The sequence below is a fragment of the Tasmannia lanceolata genome, unplaced genomic scaffold (genome assembly GCF_043159265.1).
Source record: "Tasmannia lanceolata isolate RefF3 unplaced genomic scaffold, GAP_Taslan_0.1 ptg000005l, whole genome shotgun sequence".
NCBI lineage: Eukaryota > Viridiplantae > Streptophyta > Magnoliopsida > Canellales > Winteraceae > Tasmannia > Tasmannia lanceolata.
In genome coordinates, this window is record NW_027518682.1 from 7,520,231 (window position 1) to 7,536,155 (window position 15,925).

At 39.2% G+C, this 15,925-nt stretch overlaps 1 protein-coding gene across 1 annotated transcript; it reads left to right on the top strand.

Moving 5' to 3' along the window:
- The first annotated feature begins 1,176 nt into the window (after nt 1–1,176).
- LOC143877318 (protein transport protein SEC16A homolog) lies at nt 1,177–15,683 on the top strand. Its single transcript, XM_077379315.1, has 13 exons — nt 1,177–1,353; nt 1,457–3,506; nt 3,657–3,977; nt 7,965–8,093; nt 8,176–8,298; nt 8,489–8,659; nt 11,473–11,598; nt 11,681–11,815; nt 12,850–12,977; nt 13,055–13,484; nt 13,596–13,730; nt 13,868–14,166; nt 14,384–15,683. The coding sequence occupies exons 2-13, from the start codon at nt 1,809–1,811 to the stop codon at nt 14,925–14,927; spliced, it is 4,239 nt and encodes a 1,412-aa protein (XP_077235430.1). The 5' UTR covers nt 1,177–1,353; nt 1,457–1,808; the 3' UTR covers nt 14,928–15,683.
- The last annotated feature ends 242 nt before the right edge of the window (nt 15,684–15,925 follow it).

Consider the following 15,925-nt stretch of genomic DNA (forward strand, 5'->3'; position numbering starts at 1 on the left):
CCAAATAGGAATTTTTTCCATATTTTCAAGGAAAACTACAAACCCTCTAGACCTTGGAATTTTATTTTCCACGGACAATATTATTTCCCACACTTTTCTTTTCTATGTATCCAAATGCCACCTAAGGACCTGTTTGGATCTATGAAAACAATTCTTCAAATAAATATTCCATGGAAAAAGAAATTTCAGGGAATTTTTTCTAGAAAAAGGGAAATTTTTGGTTTCTAGAAAAAAATTCTATAGAAAACTAGTTAGCCAAACATCAGAAAATTAACTCTCATACGAAATTTTCTTCCATGATTTTTTTTATTTTTATTTTTAGAGGTCCAATCATCCAAACAGCCCCTGAAGTCACAATGGTCAAAAGTCCATTGATCAATGCCTTCCATAGTCCGGAATTGGACTCTGTCTCTTTTTACAGGTTCAAAGATTCATGCATGGCCCACTTTAATTTATGGTAGAAGATTGGCAATTCAAAACCAACTTATTACAAAAAAAAAAAAGGGCAAATTACGGTGTACTAAGATTTAGACGTTGTAATACTTCATTGCGCGGGTCCCACCTTCGATTGATCCAAACCGTTCATTCTAAAAACCTTGGATTGGATCTTCAATGACTCAAAAAATACCCCAACCTAGCTTGTAAAATCCTGGATTATATAAACCTTGTATCCAAACGAGCCCTAAAAGAAGAGTGGCCAGGGTTAAAGTGTACCAAAAATCAGCCCTATAGGACCATCCTAATCCAATCAAAGGTGGAGTGGAAAATGGACAGACATTATGTGTCCATGTTTAAGAACACTTTCCTCTAAAAAAACATTGAAAACATTTTTCATTATTACCAAACAAGTCCTCCAAAGGGCAAAATTTGGATTCTTCCGAGCTCTTTTTACCTTGGAAAACCTTTTCTTGCACAACCCAATAAAGCAAAAGAAAAAAAAATGATAAACTTAGGAAATGTTTTCCTGTTCACCACAAACAGAGGTCACGAAACATTCCTCGTAGGACGTACATCACTTTCAGGTTATGAAACCAAACCTGTGTGGGCCCCACGGATAAGTAAGATGTTGCCACGTGTGATTAGTTTTGGGACCTACCAATTTGGTGGTCCTCTCAGAAACGGGGCCCGCACTTAATTTCCTCATATCCCGGCGCATACCTGTAATTTGTTAGTAATTTAAATTCAAAGGCGGATACTGAAAAAATAAAATAAAATAAAATAATACTAAAAACAAAACTGAAGAAAAAACGAAGGCTTTGGTGGGTGGTGATTCGAAATCGAGGGTTTGTTCTCTTCTTCGACTTTCTTCTCGCGCGATCTCTCAAATCGCTACGAAATTCCACAATTTTATCTGTAAGTCGTTGATTTTCATGGTTGTTTTTTACCCTTAATTAATCGTAGGTGTAGAGTTTTAGGGAGAAATTCCCAATTTTAGGTTCTCATTTTTTTTTTCTAGGTTTATGGTTGCGGAGTTTTGAGAAACCCTAGATTTTGCTCCGTTTGAGCTTTTGGTTGATGATTCTGCGATTAAATCCTAATTGCGTAGTTAGAATTGTAGATCTTATTCGTTTCGACTGCCTAGGGTTTTGTTTTCGATTATAGATCTGGATTTTCTGGTAAAATGGGGGGAATTTGAATTCGCGGTGCCGATTAGCTCATTTTTGCAAGTTTTAGGTTAGGCAAGGAGAGGTAAGGAGGTGAATCGGGCGGTTGTGTGATTAATTGGTGTGAATTATAGCCTTGGATCGGATTTTGGGTGGTAATAGGAGGTGATCTTAAGGTTTAGGTTAGGGTTTCACCTGTATTCGATGGAAAATCCTTCATTGCAGGTGGATGATCAGACGGACGCGGATTTTTTCGATAAGCTTGTTGATGATGAGTTTGGAATTACGGAATCTGGTAGGGGTTCTCAAGAAGGTGCTGAATCTGATGTGTCAAAGGCATTCACAAATCTAAGCATGGGGGATCTGCATACAGTCTTGGAAGATTCCAAAGGAGAAGATCGGTCTGAAAGTGTGATCTTACCATCGATAGAGACACACGAGAAGGACATTTTAATTGAGGAAGAGAGTGTTTCCCTAGTGCCTTCTAATTCATTAGGTTTTGACACCGTAACTGAATCCAGTGATGCTGCTAACACGTTAGACAAGGCATCAGATTCCACGATGAGCAAGAGCAGCGGATCTAGGGGCACGGGTGTCAAGGAGGTGCAATGGAGTGCATTTAATACAGATTCAGCTGACCATGATGATGGCGGATTTGGGTCCTATTCGGATTTTTTCACCGAGTTGAAAGATGGTTCGACAGATCCATTCCGGGAGGCGGGAGATAAGTTGAAGGCTAAATCTGACTCTAATCCCATTAGCAGTGTAGGAAAGCCGGCCGCTGATTTGGCAATGTCGTTCAGTTCCTTGGAAAATCAAGATAGTCAAACTTATGGAGCATTCAGCGAACAGAGTCAACAGACTGCAGATGGGCATGATTTGCATAGCAGTCAATATTGGGAAAATCTCTATCCAGGGTGGAAGTATGATCCAATTTCCGGGAAATGGTATCAATTGGATGGTTTTGATGTACCAGAAACTACCCAAGAGACTTTTCAAGACGAGGCTCCGTTATCTGGTGAGGATGTTGTTTCGAACCAGATGTCAGAAATTTCTTATTTGCAGCAATCTGCCCAGTCTGTTGTGGGAACTATGGCTGAGAGTTGCTCTACTGGTAGTGTGTCTAACTGGAACCAGGCTCCCCAACAGAGCACTGAGTACCCCGCAAATATAGTGTTTGATCCTCAGTACCCAGGTTGGTACTATGACACAATTGCCCAAGAATGGCGCTTGTTGGAATCTTATACTCAAACTAATCAGACGGCAAGTACAGCTCTTGAACAGAAAATTCAAGATAAAGATGCTTCTTCGGCTGGTTTCTTTTCGGACAAAGATCATAGTCTATATAATGGATTCGGTCAGAATAATTCACAAGCCCAAGGTGGTCTCTGCCAAATTGGTGATTGGGCTGGATTTGCAGGTAACTATACTCAGCAGAATATGTGGCAACCTGGGCCCGTTGCTCAGAGTGGTGCTGTGTCCGCATTCACTGGAAACCAGCAGATAGGGAATTATTCTACAGAGCATGTGAATAACTACACAGACCAGGGTTTCGAGGCCATACAGGCAAATCATAGCTATGACAACAATAATGGTGTGACTGGGTTCCAGAGCTTTGCTTCCACAGAGAACTTGCAACAGTTTAATCAAACAAAGTTTGATCCGAGCCAGCAGACACATTTCTCCCCTGATTACCCTGGCATTCAGAAATCAATAAATTATTCTCAGCAGCCGGTTGAGACTGGAAATGCTTCTTTTAGTCAGTTCTCTTATGCTCCTGCTGAAGGGAGGTCATCCGCAGGCCGTCCTCCACATGCTTTGGTTACATTTGGATTTGGTGGAAAACTTGTAGTCATGAAAAATATTAGTTCATCTGGCACAAGCTCGGCTTATGGAAACCAGGTGAGTCTCCAAGTCCATGTAGCTCCAATTTCCTGTTTGAAATGGATCTGTTTAGTATTTTAGATGTTCTGTACTTGTTACAGTTTAAGATTGTAAACTTTGACGATGGGTACTGCCTAAAGGTCTTGATGATTTGTGTTTTATTTGAAGGACCCTGTAGGACACTCAGTTTCACTCCTCAACTTGATGGAAGTTGTCATTGACAAAACTGATGCTGCAAGTAGTGGGTTTGGTGCTTTCAGTTACTTCCATGCTTTGTGCCAGCAAACATTTCCTGGTCCACTTGTTGGTGGGAATGTGTCAACTAAGGAATTAAATAAGTGGATTGATGAGAGGATTGCAAACTGTGGATCTACAAGCATGGATTTCAGAAAGGCAGAACTATTGAGGTTGCTATTTTCTTTGTTGAAAATATCTTGTCAGCATTATGGAAGACTTCGATCTCCTTTTGGTGCTGACCCAACATTACAGGTAAAATGCAACAAGTGTTCCTATTGCAACAAGTGTTCTCTAAGTGTCATATAATATCATTTTCATTTCAAGTCTTTATGTATCTTTATACTCACTGTACTTAACATAAATGTGCTGAAGCATACTGTTTTCAGGGAAATTATATGATGCCCGACCGTGAAGTCCCGTCAAGGTGGTACGTCAGAGGTACCAGCCTTGATATTTGATCCAACAGCAGCCTCTTAAAAAGTGGTCTGCTGTTGGATCAAATATCAAGCGTGGTACCGATTTGACGGTACTTCACGGTTGGGCATCATATAAAAACTCCTGTTTTCATACCATATATGTTTTTGGAAACACTTGTTAATTTTTCGGCCTCAAGCTGATTATTTTGGATTCCTGCTCCTCTTGTTTTATGCAATCAACTCTATTCATCTTTCACCTAACTATTGTTTATGTTGGGAAAGTTGCCTTATTTCTCACCATGATCAGTTGCTTGGGTGGGAAGGCAAGAGGCAAAAAGGAAAGCTATCTTTTTAGGAAACCTAAATATCAAAAGAGAGTGGGTTTTCTCTAGCGGAAGGACATCAAGAGAGGACGACGAGAGGCTTGGGTGTGACGTCTACCCTAAGGGAGAGAGAGAAGAAGAGAGAGAAGAAGAAGGAAGAAAAGGGTTTTTTTTTTCTTCGGTTCTTCTCGAGTTCCTCTTGGGTTTTCTTTCGGGTTTTCTCGGGTTTCTCTTGTGTACGATCTTGGGTTTGAGAAGCAAGGAAAGAGTTGCAGGTTTGTGGGTTTGTGATTAATCCATTGTAATCCTTGTATTTTGTTTTTCTCATAGTGGAAGATCGTGTTTCTCGCCCATGGAGTAGGCTTGGCCGAACCACATAAATCTTGGTGTTCATCTTGTGGCTTGCTTGTGTTTATTTAACTTTCCGTTTAATTTGTGCACGATCGGATTGATATGCCTGGTGGATTTTCTCTACAGTTTACATACTATAACTCCTAAGGGTCTGTTTAAATGCACAGCATAAGCTCGGAGAGTAGTGAAATAAGTAGTCAACAAGGAGGAGACAAGCATTGGATTTGCCTGGAACTTACCTAGGAGAACAGTGGTAAGTAGTGTTTGGTTGTCAACCTAGTAGAGTAGCGGTAGGGGGTGTCATTACCAATATATAGAGAGGAAAGAGGGAAGAGAGAGAGAGAGAAAAAAAAGCATCATTCCCGAGAAATCCAAGAAAAATCCCCCCTTTTTTGAGGATTTTGGCTTGGATGTCATAAGGAGGGGACAGGGGTGACACATCACCCTACATGCAATTATTAGCCAGGATACATCCCTGGGAGTCTCCTGGGATGTCAATGCTATATTGGCAGCCAAACAAGGGGTTTTGCTGATGTGGCACCCAAATGCCAAGCAAAACCCCTTAAGCCATCCCGGCTTTTGTGCAACCAAAGACACCCTAAGGCAATTTCCCTTCATTTTGATCATCTGTCTCATTGAAAACCATCAAGCATTTTAGATTATTGGATGCAAGCATAATTTACTATTGCATTTTTTTGAAACATGATAGTTTAGTATATTCATAATTTTTTATATTAAATTTTGAGTGTATTTATTTTTATATATCTTATTATATGCATACAATGTATGAGTATAAATGAAACACTAACATGAATAATAGCATAATTAAAAACACGGACAAGAATTTTTTCCTATGGTTAAGCTGGTACATTTATACCTAAAGTCATTTTCGCTTTTCTAAGGGGCATTGTTGATTATACCCTTCTAGAGGCAGTGTTATTAATCCTAGTCACAAGCAGTCACCTAGGTCTTTTGTGGTTCCCTAGAAAGCTGAGAACCTCCTTGCCTTGGTCACTAAACAACCTTTGCCTAGGTGAAAGACCCAGCTTGGCACATATATAATCAAGGATCATTTGACACTTTGGTGCGTGAATCTTTCCATACAGGCAATCAATTTTTTAATCTCCATGTGGTGTATCTAGTTTACCTACTAAATATGTTATATCTTATTGCCACACACACCCACACACACACCCACTCTCTCTCTCTCACACACACACACACACTGGAAAAAAATGACCATTTCAAGTGCCTGTTTTATATCATAATAGGGTAGATAAAGGGGTTGTTATTTTTTAAAAGATTGTTTTGATGGACATATCTGTAGAGGTATTGAAGCAAACCCTCAATGCTGAAATTTATTGAAATCAGCTTTTCTTCTTTCTCGCCTTTCCAATGTAAGCTCTGAACTCAAGCAATCTCATCTATCATAGTTTGAGAAGTTCCGCATCAGTTTGAGTGGTGATTCGCAAACGAAAACTGTTTTGAAGTTTAATGTCCATTTTTCAGTGTTGCTTTAAAGGCATTTCTCTTTATTATTTGTCAAGTGACCGGAATGGTTCAAGCTAAATTTTGATGGAAGTTCTTAGTGTATTCATGCAAATGTGACTGAGAGTCATAGAACTGGTTGGAGCTGGACAATGATTGATCATATGAGTAATGATATATTGGCCTATGCGGATGTGGGTCATGTAGGTGAGAATCACCTACACTTGTGCTGAACTCCGGACAAGATGAAATGGTGTGAAGCTTCTTCCTATGATGCAGCTGGGTAAGTATGGGATTGAAGGGGATCTGTAGATACGATTGATTGGTTTCATAAGAAATCTCATACTCCTTGAAGATGCTGGTTTCGACTTAGGGAATTTGTTTTCATGTTGTCTTTTTTGAAGATTATTCAGGCCTTTCATATTAATTGAGAAGGTTCATTTGCTAAGTTTGGTTGTAGATATAATCAAATTTTATATTAGTTGTACATGCCTGGTATTTTAGAGTGGTCCATAGGTTGAGGTCTTTCTTTTTTGGTGCTTTCTTCATTCCATTTTGATGCTCGCTTTCTGTACAGTTTTTTCTCCTGTTCAATAACATCTGTTTCATCTGTTTAAAAAAAAGGAAAAGATAGAAGGAAGAAAGTTCAGTACAATCGTTACTTGGACAGAGTTTGTTCGGAGTGTTCATGATTTGGCCATCTTATCTCAGTCTCTCTGTAAACTTTTCTATCTTACCTTTGAACATTGATGATATGATTGTCTTGTTGAACTTTATATCAGTGTTTAAAAAAGCGGATGCGAGTCAAAATGCGGCCAAGAAAAATCCTTGTCGACTCGGTGCAGACATGGCCAAGAACGCAGTTGACGCAGTCATAAGTCGGGAGAGTCAAAGGAGTTTTTATTGACTCTATGGGGCAAAATGTGGAACGCGACAGCAAAATGTGGAACGAGGCCTAGGGAAAAGGGAGTCCATGATGACATGGGGAAGTTTTAAAACTATGCTTTATATTTGCCGCGAAGGAATTGAGTCCCTTTAGCATTGGATTGGAGGTTGCATATTATTCTCATGGCTGCCTATGATCTGAAGTCAAATATAGTCATGATGATCACTTCACCATGACCATATCACAAGAGGGGTGTTCAACAGTCCTTCCTATTATAGTTCTGCTGAGTGATATTTGCGATATTATGATGTAATTATGCAGATATAACATTCTGTTTGGCTTTCCAAGACCGAAAATCTCCTCTCCATATCTAGCCCTGATGCAATTCCATATTTAAGTAAAACAGTGGGGTTCCTTTTTGTTCCGAATATCATGCTTGTTTGTGAATTTGTTAATTTTTTTATAACCTTGGCTTTTTTTTTAATGTCAATGTAACCTTAGATTATTAAGAACCAGTCTTAGTTCTTACACTCATAGAATTGTCCCATATTGGCGTTTGATCCATGCTTAAAGTAGCTGGATGTTAGTAAGTGATTTCTGAGTCAGGTTGTGAAGGTAAAACATATGGTTTATATTGTCTTCTTAGTCATCCATTGATGTCTACAGATATGCGTGTTTAACTTCTTTTTCCCATTATAAATCATGTCTCATGTAGATTTACTTATATCTTCACATGAGTTTTTCCTTTGTGTTTCTTATTTCTCCTTTCTAATAGGAAGCGGACGGTCCAGAATCAGCTGTTACTAAGCTTTTTGCCTCTGCTAGAAGGAATGGTTCTCAATTGAGCGAGTATGGTGCCTTCACTCATTGTATGCAAAATTTGCCATCTGAAGGGCAGATTCGAGTATGTCTTATTTTTGTTGCAAGCTTATTCACTTAAAATAAGCATGGAGTTCAAGTAATAACATATACATTATTTGTTTTAGACAACTGCTGTTGAGGTACAGAACCTTCTTGTTTCTGGTAGAAGGCAAGAAGCTCTCCAATGTGCACAAGAAGGTCAGTTATGGGGCCCCGCTCTTCTTATCGCAGCACAACTTGGTGAGAAGGTTTGTACCGCTTTCTTCTGCTTATTCATGCCGGTCATTTCCATTTTTTAGTTAGAGCGTTTTCTATCTATACTGTCTTTGATTTTTATGGTTATTTCCATTTTATATATGTTATTGTTTGATGGGGTAAAAAGGGTTTTCCCGGTATTTTACTTGAAACCAGCATCTCATGGTTCCTGTTGATATGCAGTTTTATGTTGATACTGCGAAGCAAATGGCTCATCGCCAGTTTGTATCTGGATCGCCTCTTCGGACATTATGCCTGCTCATTGCAGGGCAACCCGAAGATGTTTTCTCTGCCGGCAACTCAGTCAATGCTAGTGTATCTGCTGCCATAAATACATCTCATCAGCCTATGCAGGTAATCTATCTACGTGATTATTTTTATGTGATTATTTTTTTGGTTGCCCGCATTTTACTGGTTTAACGGGTCAATATGTCATCAAGGTTTTAAATTTCGGTTTCGGTTTCAGTTTTGGTTAGCACTGAAACATTTCAGTTTCGGTTGGAAATTTCAGTGGAAATCTTCTAAATTCACGGAAACGTATGGAAACACATGCGAATGATCCATTCCAAAAAATATATATATGCAAATGATAAAATTGTAAGATAAAGCTGCGGGAAATGCTAGAATAAGAACAAATACATACTTAAAAACCATCACATAAGTAAGAAAGCCATCCATAATGGCTTAATTGCATCAAGCACCTAGCGACATTCGCTGTAGCCAAGGTTTTAAATTTCGGGATTCACCGAAACTGAAATTTCTGCCGAAATCCCGAAATTTCGGTCGAGAATTGGTAGAACTTATCGAAACCACTGATTTTTCTCTCGAAATTTCGCCCGAAATTACCGAAATTTCTGTTGAAATTTCGTAAAGGAATAAAATAATAATATTATATTGAAATTTCGACCGAAATTTGGTACGTTTCGGAAATTTCGGTTTTGGAATGTTTCAGTGTTGACCGAAATCCAAAATTTCGAAATTTCGGATTTTAGTCGAAATTTATGACCATCGTTGTAGCACATGTCAGGAGCAATAAAGTCAATAAAGAAGTATAATGTAATGAAGTATAAGAAAGTACAATGCCCAATCATCTCTGCAAGGACCCCCAACTTTATGTTAGTACCTTATAGAGTTATGAGGTGGTATTAGTCCCATGTCAATCTGACATCCCATGCATAATATCCGATTACTTTGTTGTGCAGTCCAATTATGCTGTCTACCAAATATCATTATCTACATAACTCAACTCAACTCAACTCAACTAAGCCTTTGTCCCAAACTAGTTGGGGTCGGCTTATGAATCCTTTAGAAAATTTTCATAAAGAAGGTGAAAGGATCTACCCGGCTCAAATTAACTAAGTCTAATCCCGATACTACTTTGGTTCGTCTACGTGGATCATTTTCTTCCAATCTATCTTATCCAAGGTCATGTTCTCTGTTATGTTCATAGCCCTCAAGTCTTTCCTCACTCAAGTTGTTTTCGGTCTGCCCCTACCTCTTTTTACTCCATCAACTTGGCACGAGTCACTTCTTCTCACTGGAGCATCCAAAGGCCTACTTTGGATATGCCCAAACCATCTTAAGCTGTTCTCTCTTATCTTCTCCTCAATTGTTGCCACCCCCACCTTTTTTACGGATGTCTTCCTTTTTAATTCGATCTAACCTTGTGTGACTGCACATCCATATAATCATTCGCATCTCCGGTACCCTCATCTCATGCACATGATGTTTCTTGGTGGCCCAACATTCTGAGCCATACAACATGGTTGGCTTCATAGCTGTCTTATAAAACTTTCCCTTCAACTTGGTAGGTATTTTACAATCGCACAAAACTCCAGAAGCATGCTTCCACTTCAACCAACCTGCTCTTATTATGTGGTTCAGTTCACGAAGGCGGCCCAGTGCACGAGGCTCCCACCATTGTAGGGTCTGGGGAGGGATAGATGTATGTAGCCTTACCCCTGCTTTGCAGAGAGGCTGATTCCGTTACTTGAACCCGTGATCACCAGGTCACAGTGGAGCAACCTTACTGTTGCGCCAAGGCTCGCCCTCTGCAAAAGAAAACATTTCCTCTTTATGTGCTTAGTTAGAGACTCATCATTTGTATGATGCATAGGTTTTGAAATTTGAAATGCTAGTGATTTCACATTGAAATGAAAAGTGGGTCCACCTTCGATTCAGCTAGGATGGGCCCACAAAGCATGTTGACAAAGATTTTTAAAAAAAAAAATTAGTATTTTTCTACCTTTTCGATTGGTATTGGCACCACTATTTGCATCATTTATATTCGAATGACAACTTATCTATAAATGCAACAAATCAAAGGTTGAAAAATCAAAGAAACACGTTTTATGGAAAAAATTCTAATTTTTTAGGGTGTTCTAAAACAGGGTTTTCCGAAAAAATTTCCAAACATTTTAGGATTTTCCACACCAGGGTTTCCCAGAAAAAATTCCATAAAGAGCAGAAAAAACACATTTCTTTGATGTTCAGGGTTTTTTCAATTTACGGTAGATTGGGGAAAGATTTTATTTTGTCTTGAGAAAAAACTGTTTTATATGCTAGTAACAAATAAGTTAAAAAATGGCGGGTTTTAAACTCTTTAGTTCGCATGTTCTTAACTTATTGGGCCCTTTTATTCCAATAATTTACTTAGTGAACCTTCTTCGATTCAAACTTGAGATGTTATATCATGCATCATTATCATCTTGTTCTTGTTCACCATTGCCCATCAATGTGAAGTTTTCAATCATTAAATGTTCTTACTGAAAATCTTTTTCCTCTATCTTACTGAGAACCCTGTGAGAAAATTCGTACACAATCCTAAAGTTGTTACTGAAAACATAATTCTCATGAGACCCCACCAACCTTCCTATACTGGGATCCTTCTTAAGTTGGTGATATAATTATAAAACAAGGCTCAATAACTATGGTTCTATTTTAAGATAGGTGGATCATTTTTTTCTCGAAAAAGAAACGCAAATTCTTATGGAGAATGGACTTTGAAGCATGCAGTGACTTGAGATGCATCTTACAGGCACACTGGCTACCCATGTGGAGTCTTAGTTCCTTCTCAACTTGGAACTTTGAATTATGAAATTTTCAATATTTCCTTTGTAATATTTGTAATTTCAGCGAACTCATCTGATATTTTCTCCTTTGTATAGATTCTTCCTGTAGGCATGCTGGATGATTGGGAAGAGAATCTCGCCATCATAACTGCAAACAGGACAAAAAATGATGAACTTGTAATTATTCATCTTGGAGATTGCCTATGGAAGGAAAGGGGAGAGGTCTATATTCCAATCATTTCTCTCTCACAGATTTTCTTATCCTGAACTTTGGCATCGGTCTGACACAAGTGTTATTCTGCAGATTGCTGCTGCCCACACCTGCTACTTAGTTGCAGAAGCAAACTTCGAGTCATATTCTGATAGTGCGAGACTGTGTCTTGTTGGTGCAGACCACTGGAAATATCCCCGAACATATGCTAGTCCTGATGCTATTCAGGTCACCACCGCTCTCATTTGGCTTTTATTTTGTCCATTTCTCCAGGAAGTTTCAAGATATCACTTCTTAACATATTCTGCAGTCTTGAGGCTATGGGTTTAATGCTATTTTCACTACCAAAAAAGAAATGTAAAGCTTCACCGGTTGAACTTCTATATCTGGGTTGTGTATTCTTCCTCATGGGTGTCATTTTCTATGTTTCCATTTTTGGTTTGCACACATATTGACCAAAGGTTTATCTTCATATTAGATGTCAGCACGATGGGGCCCCACCCTCTTCGGTTTGAACCAAAAACTTGGTTTGCTGGTAGTTTTCACATGTCAGAATTTAGGTCAATTTTTCTGATTATCTCCATGTTTCTAATTTCTGTGGGCATGCAATTACTGGGAAGTGGGATGTATCCAATATGGGAAGGACTGGAAGAGAAAATGGCTGGGATTTTGAAAGGCTGTGGTTTAGGAGTTACTTATGGGTTGGAATTTCCGCAGTAAAGGTTAAGAATTTTCCCCTCTTCGGTTTGCACAAAAAACTTGTTTTCCTGATAGTTTTCAAAACTTGGTTTCCTGATAGTTTTCACATGTCAGGATTTAGGTTAATCTTTCTGATTATCTCCATGTTTCTAATTTTGGTGTGAATGCAATTACTGGGAAGTGGGACATATCCAATTTGGGAAGGACTGGAAGAGAAAATGGCTGGGATTTTGGAAGGTTGTGGTTTAGGAGTTATTTATGGGTTGGAATTTCCGCAGTCCAAGTTCTGCCATTTTCTATTGGCTGATGGTAGATATTTATAAATTAGCATGTGGTACAGACTTTGGACGCATAGAAATTAAGATTCTGTAGTTTACAAGTTGTGAGTCACATGTTTAGTTTCACCAGTCTTTGCTTCAATTTGCATCCACAACTCCTTTGTATTTTACTAAGTTTCTCCTATTTTCAATTTTTTGGATATTCACAAGCATAATTATTATGCATCTGTTTTCAGTATCATTTAAAAAATTTATACTGATTTGAGCTATTGATTTTCTCAACAGCGGACAGAGTTATATGAATATTCAAGGGTGCTTGGGAATTCTCAGTTTATCTTACTTCCATTTCAGCCTTATAAGATCATCTACGCCCACATGCTGGCAGAAGTTGGAAAAATTTCGGATTCTTTAAGGTAACTAGCATTATCTCCATCCCTTGATGGGTTTGGATTGTCACCTTCAATTTTCTTAATTATCACTGTTTACTCAGGTACTGTCAAGCAATATTAAAGGCACTGAAAAATTCTGGCCGTGCACCGGAAGTAGAAACTTGGAAATCATTGCTATCATCCCTTGAGGAGCGCATTCGAACTCACCAGCAGGGTGGATACAGCACAAATTTAGCCCCTGCAAAACTTGTGGGTAAATTGTTCAACTCTATTGATCGATCTATTCACCGTATGATTGGTGCCCCACCACCACCTACACCATCAATGTCTCTAAGTAACTTCCCAAGTAATGAATATGATAACCACTCAATGGCCCCACCAAAGGTAGCAAATAGTCAATCAACGATGGCCATGTCATCTTTGATGCCATCTGCATCAATGGAACCCATAAGTGACTGGACGGCTGATGGCAATAGAAGGACAATGCACAATAGAAGTATTTCAGAGCCCGATTTCGCAAGCCCAAAACAGGTGGATATTCATTTGAACAAATAAATATTGGTGCATATATTAATTTTATTTGTGGGTCATATGCTCTTGTAGAACTTTTGATTACCATTTACTTGATTCATATGGGATCAGGTGGATGCATCAAAGGAAGGTGATGCACGAAGTAAAGCATCAATGGCTGGTGGGCCATCTCGCTTCGGCCGCTTTGGATCACAACTCCTCCAGAAGACCGTGGGATGGGTCTCAAGATCTCGGACAGATCGCGAGGTAATTACCTGTACAAGACTTTTTAGTCATCTTCTCTTATCATCCAGCCTCTTTGTTTGTGGTTGGCTTGCTTTTATTTTTTATTTTTTTGAGGAGTTTGCTTTTAATAGTTCTTATATTTGCTGCATGCTTTAAAGGCAAAATTGGGTGAAAAGAACAAATTCTATTATGATGAAAAGCTTAAGAGATGGGTAGAAGAAGGTGCTGCACCCCCAGCTGAAGAAGCAGCCTTACCACCCCCTCCCACAGCTGCATCTTTCCAAAATGGTACTTCTGATCATAACATAAACAGTGCATTCAAAACCCAAAATTTTCCCGCTAATGGAGGGCCGGAAGCTAAAAGTCCAAATCCCATGGAACGTAGTTCTGGGATTCCACCAATCCCACCTAGCAATAACCAATTCTCTGCTCGTGGCCGAATGGGTGTACGATCGAGGTAGATGTAATTTTAGATGTCACACTCGCTCTCTAATATTCAATTTTCTTCAGTCTCTATTTCTTTCAATGTTAAATGGGCGTAAAACAAATTTTACACCCATTTTTAAGTGGAAAATGGACGTAATATTTGCTTTACATCCCAATTTACGTCGAAAGAAACAGAGCCCTAGGGATGCAGTGGTGGCTAAATTACTCCATTGTATGCTTTCTTCCAGGTACGTTGACACCTTCAACAAGGGTGGAGGAGCTCCAACAAACTTATTCCAGTCACCATCTGTTCCAGCTCCCAAACCTGCGGGTGCTGCCAAATTTTTTGTTCCCACCCCCACCCCCAGGCCCACAGCCTTAGGTGAGCAGACAATAGATGCAACAGGAGAGAGCTTTCAAGAAGTTGCCTATAACGAAGAGCCTTCTACATCAATGAATAAGGATCCATCCTTTTCATCACAGTCATCATCATCTTCATACATCCAAAGGTTTCCGAGCATGAATAACATTTCCCCTGTTGTGAACAAGGGAATGGGAGGTTTGCAAAATGGCAATGGTTCCCTTGCTACTCGCTCAAGGGCAGCATCGTGGAGTGGAAGCTATACGGATATGTTCCTTAGTAAAACTACTGAAATAAAACCTCTGGGAGAGGTGTTAGGCATACCCCAGTCAACCTTTAAGCCCCATGAATCTTCATTAATGAGTCCTGACAGCACATCGTTGCCGATGAATGGTGGCAGTTTTGGTGACCTTCACGAAGTTGAGCTCTGAGCCACCACAGCAAAATGGAAAACCCAATGGCTGTTTTGGTTCTTCTTGATGGTCATCTTGGGTTGTTTTGGTTCTTCATGATGGTCATCAGGTCATTGATTTCCCCATTTGCATCCCCCTAAAGATGGAAGGTTGAGAAAGGAGTCGAATTTTGCAAAGGAAACTTGGTGGGAATTCAATGTGTTGGTTTTCTGTACACTATATCCAGTTTTGGATGCCCGGTGAGTTGCGCTCTGATTTAAGCTTGCCAACGAGAACGTGTGGGCACCACTGTACAGTTCATTTGTTGATTTATTGGGGACAGGAATTCCCATATAATACCATTCAAAAAAAAAGGAGTTCCCATATATTGTTTTGTAAGTGGCCCTGGAAGAAGAAAGGAAGAGCATAAAGAAAAAGCACACTGCTTTTCCGACTTCATCAGGGAAGTGAATTGCTGATTGCAAAATAAGATGTTATTGCCTTCCTAGTCTTGTTGTTTGCACAGGAAAGCCCGATATAGAAAGCCAAGAGTTACTTTTTTAATCTTTCTGCCGAAGCTCAAGTGTATCTCGGATGGACAGTTCGGTTGGGGATGGTAATTTGGCTGTTTCATATACTTCAAATGCGGTTGAATTGCCATCCTTTAAGTGTTTTTGCATTTAATATGTTATTATCTACAATTTTGTCCGAATCAGAAGATGTTTTCAGTTCAGTTCGCAATCAAAAGATGTTTCCAAACAGTGCTGAAATAGAGTAATCTAGACATTTGGTGCATGTACATCATGCGGCCTCCCTCCTACAGAGGTTGATCAGCTTGTCTTATGGATTTATAAAATTCTAAAACAATTGATTATCTAATGCGAACTTCTCTCATGAAGACCTTAGGTTTTTGGTAGGTAACTTACCTTTTCTTAGTTACAAAACAACCCTTAAACCAATAATTAGATAAAACAAAAACAAGCTTTCTCAATAGTAAAAATTCTCTTCGTGAAGTCAAAAGAAAGGATATTTCAAGA